This window comes from Neoarius graeffei, chromosome 26 (assembly GCF_027579695.1).
Source record: "Neoarius graeffei isolate fNeoGra1 chromosome 26, fNeoGra1.pri, whole genome shotgun sequence".
NCBI classification, from domain to species: domain Eukaryota; kingdom Metazoa; phylum Chordata; class Actinopteri; order Siluriformes; family Ariidae; genus Neoarius; species Neoarius graeffei.
In genome coordinates this window covers 30874927-30891467 of record NC_083594.1, presented here as the reverse complement: position 1 = coordinate 30891467, position 16541 = coordinate 30874927, and the positions used below count along the sequence as shown (strand labels likewise).

Genomic DNA, 16541 nt, shown 5'->3' with positions numbered 1-16541 from the left:
GACAGTAATCCATCAGCTTCCAATTCATGGCAGGGCTGTGCCATGGTGGTTCCCAGGTTGTTCCTGACCATCCAAACCAATTTCCTTTCAGCTGAGGGGGACAGTTTGGGTTTTCTTGAAGCAAAATGGCTTGGCAAAGTGACTACACCTCACAATAACTTGGATGCAATTGTTTGAACTGATCTTGGAATTTACAGTTGTTTAGAAATGGCTCCAAGAGACATTCTGGAGTTGTGCATATCTGCAATCCTCTTTCTCAGATCTGCACTGAGCTCCTTGGACTTTCCCATTTTACTGTGTGTTGGTCAATCCAATGAGTGCTGGAAACAAACCCTTTTAATGAAGGCACAGAGAAGCTACCAGCTGTAGTCAATCATGATCACCAACAGGAAGTTAAGAGGCCTTGGCAAGATAAACATTTTGGAAGTTTCAGAACCTCTGAATTAATAATCTAAGTGAGGATATGTAAATTTTTGACCCTGTATGTATAATTTTGACCCTGTGTTGTCAGAAAACCCAAAGAAAATTAAAACTCGTGCACCAAATTCTAGTGGTTTTTTTTAATTAAAGATGTATGCTGTACAATCATTCTGCCACAGAAAACGAAAAGTTCAAAGAAATTACTGAAAGCCCAAATATTGCCATGACATTCATGTCACTGTATGTAAACTTCTGACTACAACTGCGATATATATATATATATATTAGTGGCAGCGGGGGCATGGTCAAGCGACGGTCTGTGAATGGAGGGCGGAGTCAGGGAAGGTAAGTGGCAGAATCACTGCACCTGATGGGAATTAACCTGTGTTTGTGTGTCTTCCCCAGTGACCGCACCCTAGGAGAGGGAGAGCAGAGGAAGGGGGCTCTCCCCAAACGAGAACACGTGTGTGTGTGTGTGTGTGTGTGTGTGTGTGTGTGTGTGTGTGTGTTAGAGTGAATAATTAAAAAGCTAAAATAAAAAGGGTTTTTGCAAACTCAGTTCTGGCCTGCCGTGCTTCTGTGCTCCACCCACCTTAACTATTTCTACAGTGGTGCTGAAACACGGGACGGAGTACAGAAGAGAACAGCCTCATGGAGTCCTCCCCCTTCAAGGACCTGGTCCATGCCCTCGCCTCAGCCCAACAGAGCCAGCACCAGGCGCTGGTCGCCCTCCGGAAGGAGCAGGAACGACAGTTCGAAGCCCTGGTGCTGGCACAGCAGGAAGATCGGCAGGCGTTCCGGCACCTGCTCGCATTGGCGGGGTCCACCATCACCGCAGACCCTCCCCACCTCAGTCTAACGAAGATGGGTCCACATGACGACCCCGAAGCCTTCCTTCGGCATGGGGTTGGCTGGTGGAACAGCGTGCGGTGTGCCTTCTCCCCCTGCTCACGGGCAAGGCGCAGCTGGCCGCGCTACAGCTCCCTGCCGACAGCCGGCTGATCTACGCTGACCTCCGCAGGGCCGTCCTCCAACATGTGGGGCACACCCCGGAGCAGCAGCGGCAGCGCTTCCGTGCACTGCACCTGGAGGAGGTCGGCCGGCCGTTCGCGTTTGGCCAGCAACTCCGGGACGCCTGCCAGCAGTGGCTGAGGGCAGACAACCGTGACGCCGAGGGAATCATCAACTTGGTGGTGCTGGAACAATTCATTGCCCAACTTCCGGAAGGAACAGCAGAGTAGGTCCAGTGCCATTGCCCGGCGGCGCTGGATCAGGCCATTGAGCTGGCGGAGGACCATATGGCGGCTGTTCCGACGGCAGGACATCATGTCTCCTCTTCTCCCCTCTCTCTCTCTCCTTCTGTTCCTCGTCCTTGCCCCATTCCCCCACCGCGGAGGCGGGCTCCACCCCAGCCGGCCTGCCGCACCCGGGGTGCCCTCCCGTTTCCTACTTCCGTGTCTGTCTTCCCCCCCCTCAGGTGAGTGAGCTCCGGAACACCAGTGCAGAGGGAAAGCCTGGGCCAGTATGCTGGCGCTGCAGGGAGCCGGGGCACCTCCAGCATCAGTGCTCGGCGATGGAGGTGGGCGCAGTGGTCCGGATCCCCGACGTGCCAGGGACCGCCCTCGATTGGGCCGGAGCGTATCACATACCAGTGAGTATCCAAGGGGATACGTATCAGGCTTTGGTGGACTCCGGCTGTAATCAGACCTCAATCCACCAAAGCCTGGTGCAAGACGAGGCATTGGGAAGAGCACAGTTGGTGAAGGTGTTGTGTGTGCACAGGGATGTTCACAACTACCCTTTAGTGTCGGTCCACATTCTATTTCGAGGGGAGAAATTTAGAGTAAAGGCAGCGGTTAATCCTCGCCTTACCCACTCGATAATTTTAGGGAACGATTGGCTGGGATTCGGGGAATTAATGACATTTAGTGAAGAGTGGGGCCTGCCATAGTTTAGTGGGGTGAGGTCCCGGTGTTGCTTTGGCGGGAGCAGCTGTTACAGAGCTGTCTACGTCATCACCGCGTCATAGCGAGGAGCGGCAGGCTCCTCCTCCCTCTCTCAGGGAATCCCTCGCGGATTTCCCGTTACAGCAGTTGCGAGACGAGACTCTGTGGCATGCGTTTGACCAAGTGAGAGTAATCGATGGTCAAACGCTCCAGCCGAATGCCACCCCATCCTTCCCCTATTTCTCCATTATTAAGGATAGATTATACCAAGTGACGCAGGACACTCAGACTAAGGAACCGATAACACAGCTTTTGATCCCAAAGAGCCGCCTGGAATATAAATTTCTGGCGGCTCTTTGGGATCAAAAGCTGTGTTATCGGTTCCTTAGTCTGAGTGTCCTGCGTCCCCTATTTTTCTATTGTGAAAGATAGATTATACTGAGTGACGCAGGACACTCATTTGAAAGAACAAATCCCACAGCTTTTGATTCCAAAAAGCCACCGGGAATTGGTATTCCAGGCGGCTCACTTTAATCCCATGGCCGGACACTTAGGGCAGGATAAGACACTAGCCCGAATAATGGCCTGGTTCTATTGGTCAGGAATTCGTGGCAATGTCCGTAGGTGGTGTATGGCGTGCCGCGAATGCCAGTTAGTAAATCCAGCGGTCATCCCAAAAGCGCCTTTGCGCCCTCTGTCATTAATCAAGACGCCGTTCGAAAGAATTGGGATGGATCTTGTCAGGCCATTAGATCAGTCAACACGAGGATAATCACTTTTAGTTCTGGTGGACTATGCAACGTGATACCCGGAAGCAGTGCCTCTTCGCAATATCTCAGCACGCAGTATTGCGGAAGCACTCTTCTGCGTCATCTCCCGAGTCGGAATCCCCAAAAAGATTCTGACTGATCAAGGCACTACATTTATGTCATGCACACTCCACGAACTGTATGGGTTACTGGGAATTAAGCCTATCCGCACCAGCGTTTATCACCCACAAACGGATGGCTTAAATCGAACGGTTCAACCGCACCCTCAAGAACATAATTCAAAAATTTGTAAGCGAGGACACACGCAGCTGGGATAAATGGCTCGAGCCCGTTATTCGCAGTGCGAGAGGTCCCACAAGCCTCCACGAGGTTCTCCCCGTTCTAATTATTATACGGGCATAAGCCGCGCGGCATTTTAGATGTGCTGCGTGAAAATTGGGAGGAGGGACCTTCAACAAGCAAAAATGAAATTCAATGTTATCGACCTGCGCGCCAAACTCCACACCCTCACGCACCTAACCCAGGAGAATTTGCGGCAGGCCCAAGAATGTCAAGTCTGTCTGTACGACAGGGGCACGCGCCTAAGGGAATTCACACCGGGAGATAGAGTACTCCTGTTGTTGCCCACGTCGAGTTCCAAATTGATCGCCAGGTGGCAAGGACCCTTTGAGGTCACACGGCAAGTCGAGGACATCTACTATGAGGTGAGGCAAACAGACAGGGGTGGGGCGTTACAGATTTACCACCTCTATCTGTTAAAATTTTGGAACGAGGAGGTCCCTGTGGCGTTGGTGTCGGTGGTTCCAGAGAAGGCGGAGCTGGGGCCGGAGGTTCAAAAGGGAAAATCGGCATCGCCCACTGCTCCGGTCCCTTGTGGAGATCATCTCTCCCCGACCCAGCTCATGGCAGCACAGTTGCAAACAGAATTTTCTGACGTGTTCTCGCCCCTGCCCGGCCGCACCCACCTCATAGAACACCACATTGAGATGCCCCCAGGAGTAGTAGTGCACAGCCGCCCTTACAGACTGCCCGAACACAAGAAAAAGGTGGTTCGGGAAGAACTCGAGGACATGCTCGAAATGGGCATCATCAAGGAGTCCCACAGTGACTGGAGCAGCCCGGTGGTCTTGGTTCAGCTGCAGGCCGGACAGCTCCCCAGTCCGAGTCGGGCGGTGGGGGTATGTGGCAGCGGGGGCGTGGTCAAGCATCGGTCTGTGAATGGAGGGTGGAGTCAGGGAAGGTAAGTGGCAGAATCACTGCACCTGATGGGAATTAACCTGTGTTTGTGTCTTCCCCAGTGACCGCGCCCTATAAGAGAAGAGGGATAATGGCCGATAATGGTGGTCACACCCTTGATAATGGTGGTCACACCCTTGATCTAATACTAACATTCAGATTAAACGTAGACAATATAGTCATACTTCCACAGTCTGAAGTTCTCAGATCATTGTCTCATCTCATTCAAAATATGTCTGAGTAATAATATATGCACCTCACCACGCTACTGTATTAAACGTACTTTCACGTCAACTACTGCACAGAGCTTTATAAATGATCTCCCAGAGCTGTCAACTTTGATTGGGTCACTGTCAGCCCCTGCAGAACTTGATCAGGCAACTGAATGCTTAGAGTCAACATTCCACCATACTTTAGATCAGTGGTTCCCAAACTTTTTAGCTGGGGACCCCCTTTTGGACTTCAGAATATTTTTGGGACCCCCTGACATCGACCCCCCCCCCCCCCCCACCACCACCCATTATGCAGTGTGTAGTGTAGTAATAATAACCATAATAATAATAAATAATAATAATAATAATAATAATAATAATAAAGATATTAACGTTGCTATTTTTTATTCACAGAAGAGCATTATCCACAAAAGAGCACTGCACATCATAATAAAACTGAACATTACACAGAACATCAGAATATTTTTTGAGTGACTTGTGTGTGCTTGCTTTTCAGTACAGAGTTTTTCAAATCTTGGTGATAACTGTGAGATCGCCACCCTTAGTTCGTTTTCAATGTTCAACTTTGCCCTGTATTTGGTCTTGATGGAGGCCACTGCAGAAAAGCCCACCTCACAGAGGTAGGATGTGGCAAAAGGGAGGAGTATGGCCACAGCCTTTCCACCCAATAGTGGGTAGTCTTTTTCCACCCCAATCCAAAAGGCAGACAGTGACTTGGCCCTAAACTGCTGTTTGTATCCTATGTCTGAGGTCACATCAATGAACTGTTCCTGTTCAGCAACACTGAGATGAGCAGGTGGCCTTGTATTGAAGGGGTCTGTGATCCATTCATAGTGTGCCAAATTCATAACAGGAAAGTACCTCTGAAAATGTTGTTGGAGGGCAAAAATGTGTGAACGAATGCATGGCATGATTGTGTTGTGACTGTTGGCGTTATGGAGAAATGAATGCAAGTTCTGAAAGCAATCTGTTGTTCCCTCCTCAATCATCTTTCCCCACAGTTCCAATTTCCTTGTAAATGACTGCATTTTAGCGACAAGCTGAGGGAGATGGGTGTTGGGTCCTTGCATTTGCAGATTCAGTTCGTTCAGTTTTTGGAAAATGTCACTGAGGTAGGCAACTGTCATCAGGAACCGTTCGTCGTTGTAACAGAGTGCCAGTGCATGATTCTCCTCCTCGAGAAAAATCCGTATCTCCTCTCGCAGCTCAAACATCCTGTTCAATACCTTCCCACGTGACAGCCATCGCGCTTCGCTGTGAAACAGAACTGCCGTGTGTTTGGAGCCCATTTCTTCACAGAGAGCAGCAAAGAGTCGAGCTTTAACAGGGCACGTTTTGATATAATTGACAGTGGCGATTACGTCCGTCATCACCTTGTTCAGTTCGGGACTCAGCTGCTTCGATGCCAACGCTTCTCGGTGAATCATACAGTGGGTCCACTGCACATTGGGGGACACACGCTTTATGAGCGCTTGTAGCCCACTGCGCTTCCCAGCCATAGCCTGAGCCCTGTCCGTACACACTCCAACACAGCACTCCCACTTCAATTTTGCCTCTTGCAAATAAGTGTCAATCACTCGGAACAGTTCATCAGCAGTGGCTCGTGTTTTCACCTCCTTGCAGAATAGCAGATCCTCTCTCATGTCCTCTGTATCAACGAAACGGATGTACGTGATTAATAAACAGTCTCGGTTGCTGTCAGTGGCTTCGTTGACCTGCAGAGCAAACCGGGTGCTTGCACGTACTCGGTCGGTGAGCTGCTCCTCAATGTCGCCAGCGATGTCATGTATGCGTCTTCCAATCATATTATTTGAGAGGGGGATCGCCCATAACTTGTTTGCTGTTGCCTCGTCGACCATGGTCCTCACCATTTCAATGGCACAGGGCAGGATCACCTCCTCCGCTTCTGTGTGTGGCTTCTTGCTCTGCGCAAGGAGGTAGGCCACTTTGTAGGAGGCGAGCTGGGCATTGACATTGACAGACGCAACTTTAGTGAAGTTCACCCGTTGTGCCTGAAAGTTCAAAAGTTTCCGCCGAAAGAATTCAACCGGCTTGTCCTTGTGCTCGGGGTGTGCCGTGTCCAGGTGACGCTTCAGCTTGTTTGGCTTTAAACTTTCTGTTGCCAGCACCTTCAGACAGAGAACACACTGCGGTCGTTCCTCACCACCCACCAATGTGCTCGTAAAGCCCATTTCGATGTATGCATCATCATACCGCCTTATCTTTTTCGCTGCCGAAGTGCATGGGAACTCGTCCTGTGCAGCAGCCTTGCGTTTTGTAGGAAGCACGCGTAGAAACTTGTCCATGTTGTCATAAAGTCGCCGTCCGATGTTTTGTTCTGAATCTCAAAATAGGGACCTGTTTTATACAGTTTGTATTCACAGGAGGAGGGTTTGCTAATAACAACAACAATATCAGAGCAATCCAACAGATTGGCGGTTTAGCATAAATTGAATGGAATTAATATTCAAGGGCGGAGCCCGATTACTGAGTGAAAGGGAGCAACTGAATTCTAATGACCGTGGCAGCTATACACTGACGCATTACCAACATTCCGACGCCATTCAAAACATTCCAATGCCCGTTTTTTTTTCTGTGTTATGCAAACAGTCCCGTCTCTCCACGACCCCCCTGGAGTCCCTCCGCGACCCCCACTTTGGGAACCGCTGCTTTAGATAATGTAGCTCCTCTAAAAAGGAACATGGTCAGAGACAAAAAATTAGCACCCTGGTATAATGATGACACTCGCACATTAAAACAGACCACTTGAAAATTGGAATGTAAATGGCGTCAAACAAAATTGGTAGTGTTCAAATTAGCTTGGAAGGAGAGCTTCCTGAAGTATAGAAAAGCTCTTAGTGCTGCAAGATCAACATATTTCTCCTCCCTAATAGAAGATAACAATAATAATCCTAGATTCCTATTTAATACTGTAGCAAAATTAACCAGGAATAAGTCCATTATCAATACATGCACACCTGCAGTATGTAGTAGCAACGACTTCATGAATTTTTTTAATGACAAAATTGAGAATATCCGACAAAAAATTCAAACTACTAATTTAAGGTTAGACAGTGAAAGTGACCTTGTAGTTAACAATATAACTGTATCAGATCATCAGTTAGCATGTTTTACTCCCCTAAAAGAAACTGAATTACTTTCATTAATCTCTACATCAAAAGCCTCAACTTGTGTACTAGATCCCTTACCGACACATCTATTCAAACAGATAATGCCTGGAGTAATTGAACCGCTTCTAAAAATAATAAATTCTTCTCTTATGATTGGCTATGTACCCAAATCCTTTAAACTAGCAGTTATCAAACCCCTGATTAAAAAATCTGACCTTGATCCCTGTCAGCTGTCCAATTATCGGCCAATATCAAACCTCCCCTTTATCTCCAAGATCCTTGAAAAAGCTGTGACACAGCAGTTATGCTCATATTTACATAGGAATAACATCCATGAAATGTATCAGTCAGGATTTAGACCTCATCATAGCACAGAGACAGCACTGGTTAAAGTAGTAAACAACCTACTGTTGGCGTCTGATCAGGGCTGTGTCTCGCTACTTGTGTCGCTTGACCTTAGTGCAGCATTTGATACCATTGATCATTCCATTCTTCTGGATAGACTAGAAAATGTTGTGGGAGTTAAGGGAATGGCCCTCTCCTGGCTCAGGTCTTATCTAACTGATCGTTATCAGTATGTTGATATAAATGGTGATATTTCTAGACGTACCGAGGTAAAGTTTGGTGTTTCACAAGGTTCTGTCTTGGGTCCACTGCTTTTTTCTCTATATATGTTACCTCTGGGCGATATTATTCGTAAACATTGTATTAGTTTCCACTGTTATGCTGATGACACACAGTTGTATGTCTCTGCAAAACCTGATGAGAGACACCAGCTTAATAGAATTGAGGAATGTGTTAAGGACATTAGACACTGGATGCTTATTAATTTCCTTCTGCTTAACTCTGACAAGACTGAAGTACTTGTACTAGGACCACATACAGCTAGAAGTAAGTTTTCTGATTACACAGTAACTCTGGATGGCCTTTCTGTTTCTTCACGTGCAGCAGTAAAAGACCTCGGAGTGATTATTGACCCCAGTCTTTCATTCGAAACTCACATTGATAACATCACCCAGATAGCTTTCTTTCATCTCAGAAATATTGCAAAGATAAGAAATTTAATGTCATTGCATGATGCAGAAAAACTAGTCCATGATTTCGTTACCTCCAGGTTGGATTATTGTAATGCCTGTATTGTAATACAGTAGTCTGGATGTTCCAATAAGTGCATAAACAAGCTCCAGTTAGTTCAAAATGCAGCAGCAAGAGTCCTTACTAGAACTAGAAAATATGACCACATCACGCCTGTCTTATCCACACTGCATTGGCTCCCAATCAAATTTTATATTGATTATAAAATACTACTATTGACCTTTAAAGCACTAAATGGTCTCGCACCACAGTACCTGAGTGAACTTCTGCTCCTCTATGACCCGCCACGCCTACTTAGATCAAAACGTGCAGGCTATCTGCTGGTACCTCGTATAGTGAAGGCTACATCAGGGGGCAGAGCCTTTTCTTACAAAGCCCCACTGTTATGGAACAGCCTTCCAAGTAATGTTCGGGAATCAGACACAGTCTCAGCATTTAAGTCTAGGCTGAAAACATATCTGTTTAGTCAAGCCTTTTGTTAATGGTGTTTATGAGGTAAAGGAGTAGATCTGGAGGGTCCTCAGACATAGTGTTTTGGTAAACTGGGATGTATGGATGCTGTCAGTCCCCACTCGCTTGCTCACTCGAGTTTGTTGATGGTGTAGTGGCTGGCTGCTTTATGTCCCGGGGCTCCCTCATGCCTGTGTTACCTTCTGGCTCTCTCCTTTTAGTTATGCTGTCATAGTTAGTTGCCGGAGTCCCTGCTTGTACTCGGTGCAATATGTATACTGTTCCTACTTATTCAGGTGACATTGGGCATACCTAACCACCTGTGTTTTCTTTCCCTCCCCCCCCCACCCCAAATCTGTCCCTCTGAATTACATGGAGTCAACAGGAAATCTTTTGGTGGAGAGGGTGGAGACCTCGACTGGCTATCGTAGCCTGCAGGGAATCGGCCGTCAGACATTCTGTCGCATGTCCCAGACCCGGTGAAATGTAACTGAATTGTCTTGGCCAGCCCTAAGGGTCCCATCTGCATCTCATCATTGCTGAGGAGTGTGCTCCCATCACCCAATCAAGCATCCAGCCAGAGCAGGTCATGATATATTTTACCATATTAACATGCCATTGTTGTGTGTTATGCCTGATGTAAAGACTCTCGTCTCTGTGAGCCTACCACACAGATTTAATACTTGTCATTTTTAGGGCATACCTAACAACGTGTTTTCTTTCTCTTCCCCCCCCCCCCCCCCCCCCCCACAATCTGTCCCTCTGAGTTACATGTTGATCCTGGGATTGAGATGCTGGCCTCTTCTGCCCCTCGGACCTGCTTGATCCATCCTGGTGCCCTGTGTCTGGTCGGAGTTTTATCGCACCGCTCCTGTGAAGGACGGCCCCATGAGGACAGTTGAGGGTTATACCTGTTAAAACTGTTAATATTATAGTCAGGCTGTCTGTTGTTGCCCAAATGAGGATGGGTTCCCTTTTGAGTCTGGTTCCTCTCGAGGTTTCTTCCTCATGTCGTCTGAGGGAGTTTTTCCTTGCCACCATCGCCACAGGCTTGCTCATTGGGGATAGATTAGGGATAAAATTAGCTCATGTTTTAAGTCGTTCAAATTCTGTAAAGCTGCTTTGCGACAATGTTTATTGTTAAAAGCGCTATACAAATAAACTTGATTTGATTTGAAGAGGGAGAGCAGAGGAAGGGGGCTCTCCCCGAACGAGAGCACTTGTGTGTGTGTGTGTGTGTGTGTGTGTGTGTGTGTGGGAGAATAATTAAAAGCTGAAAAGCTAAAATAAGAGTTTTTGCAAACTCAGTTCTGGCCTGCCGTGCTTCTGTGCTCCACCCACCTTAACTATTTCTACACACTTATATATATATATATATATATATATATATATATATATAGAGAGAGAGAGAGAGAGAGAGAGAGAGAGAGAGAGTATATAAAATATATACACACTTATTATTTAAGGAACAATATGTATTAAAGGAACAAAATCACAATGCTCACTGTATCAAACTAACGATGCTGTACCATCAAGTGGGTTAAACTATAACATTCATACAACATGGACTTTTACAACATCGATTACTATTCTTTTTGCTTATTGCCACTGACTCATGAAAACCTTGCTGCAACCTGCTAACATTAATCTTACTATATCAGATTAAGTATGACAGTGTGTGTCTCATGCAAAATATATTGTAATATACATTGTAATATATTCACCTTCCATGGGCGCCGGATGCCTTTAAAGAAATCTGGCATCCACATTGGCAAAACCACAGCTTCCCGCAGCAGTTTCTTGGCATCCTCCAGGTCTGCTATATCATTCCTGCATGAGTCATGATGCACAACAGTTTGTATGACGAACAGTCCTATACTACGGGGTTTTTAACACTGAGTGCTGTAACAAACAGTACAGGAATCTGATCCTGAAAAGCACCAGGAAGAAACAAATCAGCAGATTTTTGGATATAATTTTGCCATGTATTGTTAATTTGCCCATTTTCCATATTCCTTTATTTGACAGTGCATCACAACTGCTAATACATATGGGCCAAAAACTGATACTAATCCACCTGGTTTAAAAAAAAAAAATGCATTACTCTGCAAGTTTCAGTTGAGTTAAAGCAAGATGGCCTTTTGATTCATAAAATTGGTGAAATTTAGTTCCCTCTGAAATTTGGTCGTTGTGATATATGCTTATTTTTGTAATATCTCACAAAATATCAGGCCACTCTGTGGCTGGGAAGTTATTTAATTTGAGGGGATTCCCTAGCTAATAATGTGCATGAAATCGCTCACTTTGCACAGACAGATGAAGTCCATGTGCACATGCACAGGTTTATCTTCGTGTTTTAAAGCAGCTGGCATCCACACTGTTGCATTACTGCCATCTACAGGTTTACCTTAACCGTGCACTGACCGTTCCCATCATTCTGTCGCTAAACAAACAGCTGATCACACTGAGGTGCTTGCTGACTGCCGATATTTCTTAGTTTGGTCCCATGTTTCCTTTCCTTCGCAACATAACGTCTTTCCTTTTCGCTTTCCGTTACTGTAGTCGGTCTTTCACATTTCATTCGCATACTAACATCCTCTGTTTTTCTCTCCTGTTTCAAATTTGTATCCCACAATGCCTTGTGTGAACATTGAAAGCCCACCACATGATGAATGACGTACTATCTTGAATTGGGTCATGGTGAAGCAGGAAAAAATAGCGGAGAATTACGGCCATGTGGCCCTCAATTAATTAACTGTTCTATTTTAAAAAATAAATAAAATTGGAAGTCTGTGATTCAAATTCAGTAGCTTTCAGTCCACTAAACAAAAATAATTGCATGTCAGGGAAAATTCTTTTTATGACCTACACTTGAAAAATCTGAAAGGCAGTCTACCTTTAAGTCCATTTTTGTTCTCTGTTAAATGTACATGATCTGAGTCGTGTCTAATAACACCTGTTCAAAGAATAAAATCCTGATCCAAGATTTAGGTTTTTTGTGTTCATTCAGAAATTTCTGACAAAAGCAATACCTCCTGTACGTATAACTACTAAACCACAAGAAGTTATAAAATTCAGTAAAGATTGCTTCTTATTAGTTTTATAGTTGTCCAAAACAAAAGAGATTCCTCAGTATTTACCAGTGGGTATTTGGATTTCTTGACATGATGTCTCTCTCCAAAACATGAACCAAGTCACTGTCGTAACCTATATCATCAAATTTCTTTAATTCTGCTTCACCTGCCCCCTCCTGGGTATGCTTACTCTGAAGAGCACAAAAACAAAATGACCACTGATGATTGATATACTCTTCATATGTACAGTAAAGCAAAGCTGAAATTAAGTCTGGATACATTTTATTTTAACCTTATATATTATATAGTTTACCAGCTATAATTTCACTGTGATTTTAGCAGAGTTAGGGACAGAACTGTCACTTCAACCAGATGATGCATTGAAATTCGTTATACAGAAGTAATTTTATCTCCTGTGAGACATTCAGCTCGTCGCTCTGAACTGAAATGGATACAGCTCTAATTTAAAATGTGATATATATTTTTTCCACTAACTTTCTCTTCTTTAACTTTCATATTACGAGGCTCACGGCCAGTAGGTCTGTCTGATTTTGAATTTGGCTGGCCCTTCCCTGCAGCACCACGGTGCTGCTGCACGCTTGGCCAGTCTTTGCGCTGGGCCTTCACACCAGTGTTCAGTCTCTTCACCTGAGCAGGTGGCCTGGGAGTCAGAAAGCAAACAAGATAGATGCGATGATATAAACACATAAAACAGTGTCCGTGGCCCTTCACCACAGAGTGAACATTCCTTCCCTGGTGAAAAATAAATGTACTTTATTGTATTTAAAGTATATTCATATTTTAAATAGTATATTGAAAATGTACTTACACAAATTGTACTTTTTGTAAATATATAAAAAGTATACTAACATCACGCTTTTATGCTAACACTTTTAGCACACTTTAAATTATACTATATTACACTTTATAGAAATATATTATACTAAAATATACTTTAAGTGAAAGTTGTGTAATTTAGCACATAAAAGTACACTAAATACACTTCAAGTTGCATTTTTCTACAATTTAATTACAATTAAAATATATTTAGTACAAAATTAGTTGTTCCAAAATAGCATGCCTCAAGTTAACTAATCATAAACACACGAAGTATATTGATTAGTGTGGCTTCAAGTACACAAAAGTTCGTACACTTTTGTACACAAAAATTTTAGTACACTTAGCACATTTATTTTTCACCAGGGTTATCCAGGATTTAAAAAGGAGACCAGAGTACAGAGCTTTGTCATTCTAGCCATTTAACAGTTATTCCATGAAATCGAGTCGTACATGAGCTGATAGCCGACAAGGCGCATAGCACCGAGTTGTCTATAAGCCATGTACGATGAGATTGAGTGGAATAACTTTTATTCTATACACATTCACTGAATTTTGAGAAATTGAGCTTTTTTTTTTTAGAAATTCAATAAATAAAAACTTTATACGGCGGCACGGTGGTGTAGTGGTTAGCGCTGTCACCTCACAGCAAGAAGTTCTGGGTTCGAGCCCCATGGCCAGCGAGGGCCTTTCTGTGCAGAGTTTGCATGTTCTCCCCGTGTCCGCGTGGGTTTCCTCCGGGTGCTCCGGTTTCCCCCACAGTCGAAAGACATGCAGGTTTGGTTAACTGGTGACTCTAAATTGACCGTAGGTGTGAATGTGGGCGTGAATGGTTGTCTGTGTCTATGTGTCAGCCCTGTGGTGACCTGGCGACTTGTCCAGGGTGTACCCCGCCTTTCGCCCGTAGTCAGCTGGGATGGGCTCCATCTTGCCTGCGACCCTGTAGAAGGATAAAGCGGCTAGAGATGAGATGAGAAAAACTTTATACAAAACATCCGACAAAACCATTTGTGCTTAACAAGCCAGCGAAATGACAGGAGCAATTTGGGGAAAATGCTATAATAAAATAATTCTTGAAAAAAGACACCATCAAATACTTTTATTCCACATTTTGTTGCTTTTTTGTATTTTGGGGCTTTTCTTGTTCTTCTTTAGGTTTTTTTTGGCAGTTGGCAAGTCAACTTAAAAGGTGCATTACTGCCACCGACTGGGCTGGAGTGTGAAACAGGCACTACTGGTGGGCAAAAAACTATAGTCTTTTAGCTATTTCTGTTTCTTTTAAATAATTGATCATTTTGGGGGGGGGGGGGTTGTTTTCAAGTCGAGTTGTTATTTTATCCACGGTTAGTTCAGCAACACGCTTCGCCATTTTGTTTTTCTCTATTCACAGTATATGAGCTGGTATCCTAATAGTAGTGTAGCCAATCAGAGTGTGCGATTGCTCATATCCAGTGAATGTGGATAGAATATATAGAAATATACAATAGGAAGAAATAATATTCTCTGAGTTACATCTGCAATATTTTATAGAAAAGCAAAAACAATCAGGTATGAGTACAACATAATCAACACATGAATCTGACCACATAGAAATTACGGTGCAAATAGACAAGATACCTGACACACTAAACCTTCGGGGTGTAACAATGCATCAGGTGAAAAAAATGAGACAGTGTGCACTGTTTAAACATCAGAGGTCCCAAGCTGTGTAACCCTATAGAGTTAAAATATGTATACAGATATCATGTGTATACTGGTCACATGATCACATTATTTCATGGAGGATTTTAGCCAACTTTAGAGTTCTATCTCCAGTTAAAATTATGCCTCAGGTGCTGCTAAAGAGCTCATTATGATTAAATGCTTCATTTTCCCAGGTCTGAGACTTTGTTTATTGAATTATATTTTGCAGAGAAGTTAGCTTGATACAGACAAAAGTGCACATTATGATTCAGCAATAAAAGGAGTTTTCAGTCAATGTTTCAGTCAAATGTGTTCAGAATATTATGAGAATCGAATTGAAGTGAATCATATAGCCAGTATCATGAATCAAATCAAATCATCACCAGAGTGTGTCATTACACCCCGAGTTAACAGTTATTCCATGAAATTGAGTCGTACATGAGCTGATAGCTAACGAGGCACGCAAGCACCAAGTTGGCTATAAGCCATGTATCATGAGATTGAGTGGAATAACTGTTGTATTCTATCCACATTCACTGGATTTTGAGAAACAGAGCATTTTTTTTTTACAAATTCGATAAATAAAAACTATATACAAAACGTCCAACAAAATTTCCGCTTAGGCGGACTTCTTAAAAACTGATCAATGGCTGCATGAATTGACTTTAGTGTGGTTTTGTGTGTGTGTGTGTGTGTGTGTGTGTGTGTGTGTGTGTGTGTGTGTGTGTGTGTAGAAAGTGCCATCTTGCTGTCGTGCTGAGGTATAGAATAGCTTTAGACATTTCTTCCTTGGACATTTCAGTTTTGTAATTTTCAAACTTCTTTGAGCTTTTGAACCAGTCTAAAAAAAAAAAAAACAAGTTTTAATGCTTAAAGATGAACATAAATGAACTGGCAAAATGACAGTAGCAATTTGTGAAAAATGCAATAATGAGAAGAATTCTTGAAAAATAAAGATATGTTTTTACCATCAAATACTTTTATTCCATATTTTGTGGCTTTTTTTTGTATTTTATTTCCTCCTCAGTTGGTTCAGGAACATGCTCCACCATTTTGTTTTTCTCTACTCACAGTATATGAGCTGATTGGCTACTCTACTAGGGTATCAGAGCACGTGATTGCTCATATCCAGTGAATGTGGATAGAATAATAAATACTATGCACACAGCCTAAAACCTGTTACAGCTGGTTTGATCACACGGATATACTTGCCTAAGATAAAATAGAGGGAGTTGATTAAACTCTGATGAACTCAGTGATAGATCAGGATAATAATCCTCAGCTGTACCTGTGTTCCGCAGGAGTGGGGGGTGGCCACACATCAGGGTCCCTCGTGTTGTCCTCTGGTCGAGTACTGGGAAAGTCAAGTGGCTTATCCATCTTAAAACTCTCCAGAGTGTTTACAATGCTTTTTACCTGCTCATATTCTTCCACCAGCTCCTGCTTAACCTAAATTCAGCAAGTTAATGACATGCATAGTATTTAATGAACAGCACTTGCAAGACATGGCTGCAGGACTGCCATCGCATACAGACAGGTGATAAACTGTACATAAAACCAATATGAAGTGTCTTTGCAAAGTCTTGGCCATGAACATCTAGAACAGCTTTAATACATACGGTTTTGTTTTGCTCACGGTGCGTGGCCGAGATAGTGGGTGGGGTTC

The 16541-nt window shown here is 44.0% G+C and overlaps 1 protein-coding gene across 1 annotated transcript in view; it reads right to left on the bottom strand.

Moving 5' to 3' along the window:
- katnal1 (katanin p60 subunit A-like 1) overlaps positions 1-16541 on the bottom strand; it is a 55997-nt gene that overhangs the window by 23454 nt on the left and 16002 nt on the right. The window contains exons 2-5 of the mRNA XM_060910869.1: positions 16164-16324; positions 12851-13016; positions 12422-12546; positions 11006-11111 (exon numbers count right to left, since the gene is read on the bottom strand). Of these exons, the coding sequence (XP_060766852.1) occupies positions 11006-11111; positions 12422-12546; positions 12851-13016; positions 16164-16324 (558 nt within the window). The remainder of the gene's footprint in view (positions 1-11005; positions 11112-12421; positions 12547-12850; positions 13017-16163; positions 16325-16541) is intronic.